At 44.9% G+C, this 7,911-nt stretch overlaps 1 protein-coding gene across 1 annotated transcript; it reads right to left on the bottom strand.

Annotated features, from left to right (window-relative positions):
* Positions 1-4,667: 4,667 nt before the first annotated feature.
* LOC148017429 (uncharacterized) lies at positions 4,668-7,562 on the bottom strand. The gene has a single exon (XM_087663362.1). The coding sequence runs from the start codon at positions 7,282-7,284 to the stop codon at positions 5,377-5,379; it is 1,908 nt and encodes a 635-aa protein (XP_087519488.1). The 5' UTR covers positions 7,285-7,562; the 3' UTR covers positions 4,668-5,376.
* Positions 7,563-7,911: the final 349 nt, after the last annotated feature.

Below are 7,911 nucleotides of genomic sequence, written 5' to 3'. Positions count from 1 at the left end.
TCCCCTCTCTCATTTGGACGATGACGATGATCCTTGCCATGCCCTAGGCGTGTCTGTGTGACATTTTCCTGGATCTAATAGATCCCGCCCTTTTTAGGCATGTCAATCTCCTGTGGAGTGAACATGTGAACAAGAGACTCTTTAGCACTTTCCAATTGGCGCATACAAGCATCCATCTGTGCCGCTGTGTAGGATGGAATCCCATCCTCGATCCTCTGAAGGAGCCCTCTAAAGTCTGCGATGGAGGACACAAGATCCCCTTCTTGCACACCACCATTGGAACCTGGTCTCTCCAATCCTGGGATTTCGTCGCCACCTGGTCTTTCCTTTATGTCATCAAAGGCATGCCCACTATCGATGATGGGGAGAACCTCATGAAGGTGAGGAAAATAGCTCTTCAAGATGAGCCTCAAACCATGAAGATGTTTACAATCAGTCGACCAATCAAGGCAATCATAGTAGTTTGATTGTACACTTACATGATACCATTTTGCATGTTGGGTTGTGCTCGTTATTTTAAACAACATGGTCCCCTCATTAATGACTTGAAGAGAGGAGGGATATTGATCATACCGCTGAAGAATCTTCTCCCCTGCTGCCAATCTAGCCGTATGACTCTTGCTTGACCCATAGACTTTGAAGTGCTCAGAATCAGCTGGCATAAAAAACATGTATAAGACAACAATGCGTTTCAAAAAAAGGTCAAATGTGGAAATAGAAAGGAAATTGACCACATTACCTATCTCGAGCTTTTGCTTGAAAAACTCTAGAGCCGATCCACCCATTCTAGACCCCGATGATGAGTCACCGACAAGGGCGTGCAGCAGATCCAAAATGGACCTGTTGATCCTAGCATCAAGTAGAGTGTACTTGATATATTGCCAAAGTCTCTCAATGAGGTTGGTTGTGTCAACATTGCCATGTGGAAACATGTGACCTAAACTTGGGCCATCTTGCATGCCAAATACAATCTTTCCCACACCATCTATTGGTAACGTATCAGACCACATTTGGATGAGCGGAATAATGATGAAGCAATTGCTCAAACATATCATCAAACTGCGACTCTGTAGGGCAATGCATAAGATTGGACAAAGAGGTATCCACATGATCGTGCTCATCTGTAGGGACCTTGATTCACGCAAGAACATGTGAAGTACTCATTGTCAAGCTCATGGAATTCACAAAATATTAATGCTTAAAAGTAAAATGATATTGAAAAGGTGTACCTGTGGCAAGAGATTTTCAACCCATGCTTTCTTTGTGTGGAATCAGCATAGAATAATATGGCATGCATGTTGACGTTTGTTGCCACCAAGGTAGTCAGTGGTCCAACAATGAGGGTCTTCCAGAACAACCTTTGAGAGCGCCTCCAGCTCTGGCTAGGACTTATCAATCACCAGGGCAACAGGGCGAATATCTCCCATCCTAGAGAGGACTAGTCTTATGGTGATTTGCAAAGCCATAATCTCTTGGTTTGACCCATTGTCACTAGTGCATAGCATAAACCAAATAGGGATACCCACCCCATGTTGGTTTGGTAAAACCGCCGCATAAAGAGGAAGACCAAACACATTGGTCTTGAATGTGCTATCGATTGCCCAAGCATCTTTGAGAACCTCTTACTCATTTGCAACATCCATTCATCCTGGACTATCAGTACAAATGGTTTGTCCTTGTCCTCTTTTGCATGAGGATTGTATGGTTGGCAATAGAGTACCTAAAAGACCATGTAGATGATACTATCAAATAGATGTACTAATTTTCGCAGCTTATAAACATTAATGAGAATATGAAAAATACCTTGTTTTGATCTCGTAGATGGAGAGCCTCCAAATACATTGCCGTCCAATCATCCTTCGAAAGTTTGCCTGCAGCAGGACGACACGCAGAACATTGACGCTCAAAAGCAACCTAATATCATAGAGCAATGGCTTAGAAGGTAACATACCTTCAGTTCGCATTTGGTATGATAGTGTCTGCACCTCCCTTGGTATCATGAAGAACCTATAAATGACACGATCCAATGGAGATGCATTTTTCAAATGAAACCACTCCTTGGTTAGGCTCATCTTCGCGACGTGGCGACATGTCCCAACGTCAAACAGGTCATCCTTGCAGCAATCAATCACAGCTAGATGCACCGGCAAGTGATACAAGTCAGCACGAGATCCAGGTACATGACCCTCGTGTGGTCCATGGACCCGTATAGTGACATCATGGAGATCGTCTTTGTACTCGATCTGCACCTTGAAAGGGCAACCACATTTCTTTGAGGTTCGCAACCTACGGATTTGGGAGCCCTTTCGAGTTGCTCTACCACTGCGATGACATGCATATTCCACTATTGTCTTCCCTAAACCATGCTTTTTGGTTGAGCGGACCTTGCCCAACCTAACATTGTGTTCAAGCATGATTTCTTGAAGCCTCCGCTCAACAAGAGATCTATCTACAATAAGCTCCAAGATGGGTGCTCTTCTTTCCAGAACCTTCCCATGAAATAGAAATGGGCCTTTATAACCATGGGGCCTTGTGAACACCTTGCAAGTACACCCACTGATGAGATCTCTCACATACGCAAGAGGAATGCCATGCCTTCTTAAGTCAGTACACCACGTGGATTTGATGGAATTAATTGTGACATTGATACCCTCATGAGCACGTGCAACCTTGTTTATGTGATTTTCAAGGAATATGCTCTCCCACTCCTCTATACATGCAATGCGCAATGATGGCTTTGATTTCAAGGCCAATGTAATGTGTCCATCGCCATTTCTACTAATGCAAAGACCTTCTCTGATTCTTCTCCACTTCTTCAAGTTGAGCAACTCTCTCCTATGGAGTTGCTTGAGCACCTCCAATGTGATGGCCTTCTGCCCGCTCAAATCACTGACCATCAAGCCGTAAGTCTCTCTATTGAAAGAGAAGTACTTCGATAAGGTATAGGTAGCTCGGCTTGGTGCATTGATAGTGATTTCTTGTGGTGCCGAATCATTGTCTCCACTTAAGAAATCAAGCATCTCAACCTCATCACTTGATGATCCATTTGATGTCCCTTCATCGATGTCGAGATCATCGATCTCAATGTCACTTTCCATAATCCATGCGTGTTGACTACATACGTATATATCACCAAAACATCATTCCAATGTCACAATGCATCTAATGCAAATATGAGAGGAAGAAAGAGAGAGAGATATGCACCTTGTAGTGGAAGCCATGAGCAAGAAATCGCAATATGAACCTCAAACCTTTGTTCCAATGATCTCGTGAGCTTGTATGCGGTTGCAATATGGGCCTCAAACCTCCGTTCACAACATCACACGAATGCGCCCTGCGTGCAGGATTTTCCTGTGGGTAATACCGAGAGCTTTTCGGCTTTCGGTTCCAGGTCGAGACAGTTTACTTCCAAGACACAGTTTACGTTAATGGCTGGGTTTACTATTATGGCTAGGTTTACTTTTGTTCTACGATTCAAAAACTTGTATTAGAGATAGTGGGCCCCGCAGAATCTATTATCTTCTTACTGCCAGCCCATGCAATCAATTTCAACGGTTGTCGTTGCATTTATAAACCTGGGATGTGTTTACTTTTGTATGTGGCAGCAAACAACCCCGAATCCCTCAGTACTGTTCCTCCGTCAACTCCCATTTTCCGGTTGGTTGGGTTTCCATTTGCTAGGTGGGTTTTTAAATGTGGTTGGGTTTACTTTTGCATAAAGTAGCGGTTCGGATGCGTGCCTTTTTTCGGGGTCAACGACAGCCGTTGATCCCAACTCCCCGAGGTCTTAAAGACCCTGTGGGAGATAGTGCTAGGGGGGGAGGGGGGGGGGGGTGTTTTGGTGTTGGCTAGGTGGGTGGGTCCGGATGTTGAGAGTCGAGACCCATGTGACAATATCATTTGATGGTCTTTGTGTTGGGCATTTTTCACGGCAATATTCGTAACAAATCTATTGGTGGAATGCGCTTAATTAAACCGAAAACATCAATGACATTGGCTCTAGTCCGCTTCAAGAAAGTGCCCTGGGAAAACTTTGTTGGCACCCAGCGAATGATCGATTGCAAGCAAAATTTCCAACCATTTCTACCTCGGTTGAATGGGATGGCAAGGCTAGAGCTGATTTCTGTTGCGGATACACTATTGGACATGCAACAGATTGTCATGTGTTTCAGGTCAATGAGAAGGAGCTTCCATCATTGTGCCTTATGTAGAGGCGTGTGGGCATCCATTTTATAGACTTTGCATGCTTGGTAGCACTTCCTTCATATGGACAAGGATAGCCCTTGTTAGGATTGCGCACACGAGATTGGCTTCCTGGCGAACACAAGCTAGCAGGTTCTGTGTAGCCACATGTGCAGCTTGTCTTCCTGCAAGTGGAGAACGTCTCCATTTCTAATTCTACTTCCAGGGCGCATAATCATATTGGGCATTTAAGAGGTTCCCTTCGATGGCAGTGCACTACCGTGGAGTATGCGGGTCTCATTACTAAGGTCGATCTGCTTCTCTAGCATCCTGCGATTTCTTCACTTCCTTTGTCAGACTTATTGTAGCCATGTGTCTCTTGTCCCATATTTACACAATAATCGATATAAGTACCCATAAGACACAGAGAGAGAGAGAGAGAGAGAGAGAGAGAGAGAGAGAATAAATCACTGCACATTTTAGGCTATAAGAAAAATGAGATGCATAGAACAAGTTCTTAAAAAAGTTACAAAAAGTCGATAATCCCAGGGACATGGGCCAATGCCTAAGTTTGACTACATGGATACTCTTTAAGGATGAAATCAGAACCGCAAATATGGTCAATGGTCATGCAAATTACATGTGTGGATTAGATAGTGGAAAGTTGTCTTGAGATGTGGGTGTTGTGGATTTATGGAAGGAAAGGATGTTGATTAGGGATTAGTACAGATCAGTAGCTAGCGACAGGCCTAGTCAAGGATTATGTGATTCATTTCTTTGAGGAGTCAAATGGGCCATCATATAACAGGAAGATCTCCAAAGACATTTGCCTGTTGATGATGAACATGCAACTCCCTCTAACTTACCGGCGTGCTCATGGTAGTAATGCTTGTACCCTGTTTACACTGTGTAGCAGCAATCAGAGCTGGTGATAATCTTGACAAGGCATTGAGTAGAAGAAAAAGGTCATATTCAATTGATCAATATGGCATTTTTCTTCTACTATCATGCCATCTTTTTTCTATCCTATTGAACTTCTTTGTCAAGGGCTACGTCACACTTGTAAGCCATATACGAGCAGGTAGGTGGCTTAGCCTGAGTATGGTAGAAAAGTGAGCTGGTATATGGATCATATGTTATGGTGATAAAGGTATTGAATATGGCACACTAGTGTGGAAGTGCCCAGGCTTGAGATCAACTGCTGGTTGAAGCAGATTGAGCTTCCAGAAAATCCTTCCACTTCTCACATTTGATGTTGTTGGGTGATGCTGGGTCAAGGCCATGGTAAAGCTGCCATACCTGATGTTGAAGGAACCTCACATATTCAAGTGTTTGTCCAAGCATTGAGACAGTGTCAAGTCTCTCACCATTGGGCACAAGACTCTGCAGAATACGAATGCGATCGCTAAACCTTTCTCTGCGAGTGCGAGCAGCAACACTCTGAGGATCCATGGCAGTCCCATGCCTGCGGCGTGTCTTGGCAGGAGGCAGTTTGCTGGTCTCAATGATGTCCCCAATATGCATGGACAACCAATGGTTTCCTTGCAGGCCTCCTTGGGATTTGTAAAGCATTGCACTGAAGGCATCCTTCTCTAGTTGAGATTGGTGCATAATGTCATCCATGTTTGGCTGAAAAGACCACATGTTGGCACCCGACATGAGCGAAGTTGTCACACTGCTTGCATGCCGTCGAAATACAGAGAAAGGTCTTTTTCTGCCTATGATCGAGCTATTGTCCTTTCCCTGTCCCATGCATAACACTGAAGATGGCAATGTGTAGCTGCTTTGGCCATGATTAGGCACCAGAAAACTTGCATTGAGCTCTGTCTCTGCAAAAGGAGCAGGACTGAAGATGCCCTCTTCAGAGCTTGTCTTTGAAGAGGATGTGGCTTTTGATTCATGTGAGCTATCATCCTTGATAACACAAACAGCTTCATTCTTCACCTTTGTCACCTCTGTGCTGTTAACCGGAGAGTTACCATTAATGATTGCTGTGTGGGGTTCCGTTTCCCAAGCTCCTTTTTCAGACCTCTCCACACAACATGATTCAGAGACAACTGGCTGAAAGTGGTTGTGTGTTGTGTTTGACATGTCAGAAGCCTCCTTGCCGGGCATCGTAACATAATCCAGCTCATTGATAATAAATGGTGAATCAATACAAGTGTGTAGGTCACTTGCAACTGCTGAAGTTGAACTGGCATGAGCTTTTGGAGATACATCAGTGAGAATGGCAGCTAAACTTTCAGATCCATTCAACATCTGATCAGGGTCACATCCCATCATGGGATGGCTCCACAGTCCAGCCAAGGAATTAACAAAGTTGTCTTCAGATTCATCATGGCTAGCAGTGACGTTTGGAATGCTTGAACAGCCTGCAACGATGTCATGAAAGGGAGGGAGTGCTCTAGTTGCCATTCCCAAGCTGTATTGAAAGCCTTCTTGCTCTCCAGGGACTGCTGAACCCTCCTTTACACCAACAACATAATCACTGGCAATATCCATACCTCTCAAATGGCCATGACTGTACTCCAGAAGACCGCCAGCTTGAGCATCCTTCTCCTGAGCATGGTGGGGTGGCAGGCCCAGATGGTTGGGCATTTCCTGATAGCTTTTGGGATTGCTGATAGATTCACAGGAGCTGCTAGGACTGAGGGAAAAGCACGACTCATGTAGAGGTGGGGCAAAACCCACTAAGCCGGGCATGGGCAGAAGATCAACATCTGCTGAGGTTATGTCACAGTCGTCTCTGGACCAGTTAGGGCTTAAGGAGTCCTCAAGCCTGAAGCTGCCAGCATATCTGCCCTTGGTGTCTGTGACAATGGCATGCAATCTTCTGGATGAAGAAGAGTGGAGATAAGTGATGCTGCCAAAGGAGGAGGACCGGGTCTGCTGTCTTTGGTCGGCAGATGATGCAGTAATTAGGAGATGGAGGTCCTGCTGATTGGGAGGAGGTCCAGTGAAGTGGCAGGTTGTGAGGCCAAGCAGAGAGCCAGGCTTAGTGGAGGTGGTGGCAATGGTGGAGCTGCTGAGAGGCGCCGTTGCAGGGCTAATGCGGCTCATCAGAGGGATGGTCCATTGGGTTGACGAGGCGAGCTGCACCATTGTGATGGTGGCAGGAGTGCACGTGAAGCTACACCAGCAATAAATTTTTTAAAAAGGCAGAGGGAAGAGCAAAATTTGAGGCCTTCTTGGGGTTTGCAGAGATGGAGAACAGAGCCCTAGACAGAGAGAGAAGGAGCATGGGGAGTGGAGAAGTGTGGGTTGTAAGAAAGGAAAATGGAGGGCTTGCCTTGGGAGTGTCGATTAGGCTCAGAAGTCAACATGTAGAGTAAAATCAAGAGACAGAGGAAAGACGAAGAAGAAGATGATCAGGCAAGTTGGCCCGCAAAGTCAACACATTGTGGTTATGTACAGAACAGAATTGATCATTGCAAGACTGGACGAAACTGCAATTTTGCTGTAACCTCATTGGCTGATCAAAGAAATCATATAATTTAGGCAAAATCATATAACCAAGTCCAAGGCGCAAAACAGGTTGTTTAGGCATTTGTTGTGAATTCTGGGGCACCATTCTGATCGGAATGAACCGTTTTGTAATAAAATCTTTTAGGAAAGCCCCCCTCCTTATGCTAGCTAACAAAAATAGGACTATTATCGAGAGTCCCTCTATAGTTTAATGCCCCTTACATTAAACTCCCTCTATAGTTAGATTGTTTTCCTAAGATTGGG

The sequence above is a fragment of the Lygodium microphyllum genome, chromosome 22 (assembly GCF_053477565.2).
Source record: "Lygodium microphyllum isolate KBCC chromosome 22, Lygodium_microphyllum_v1.1.10, whole genome shotgun sequence".
NCBI classification, from domain to species: Eukaryota; Viridiplantae; Streptophyta; class Polypodiopsida; order Schizaeales; family Lygodiaceae; genus Lygodium; species Lygodium microphyllum.
The sequence above is the reverse complement of the archived record's forward strand: the minus strand, read 5'-3'. Positions and strand labels throughout refer to the sequence as shown.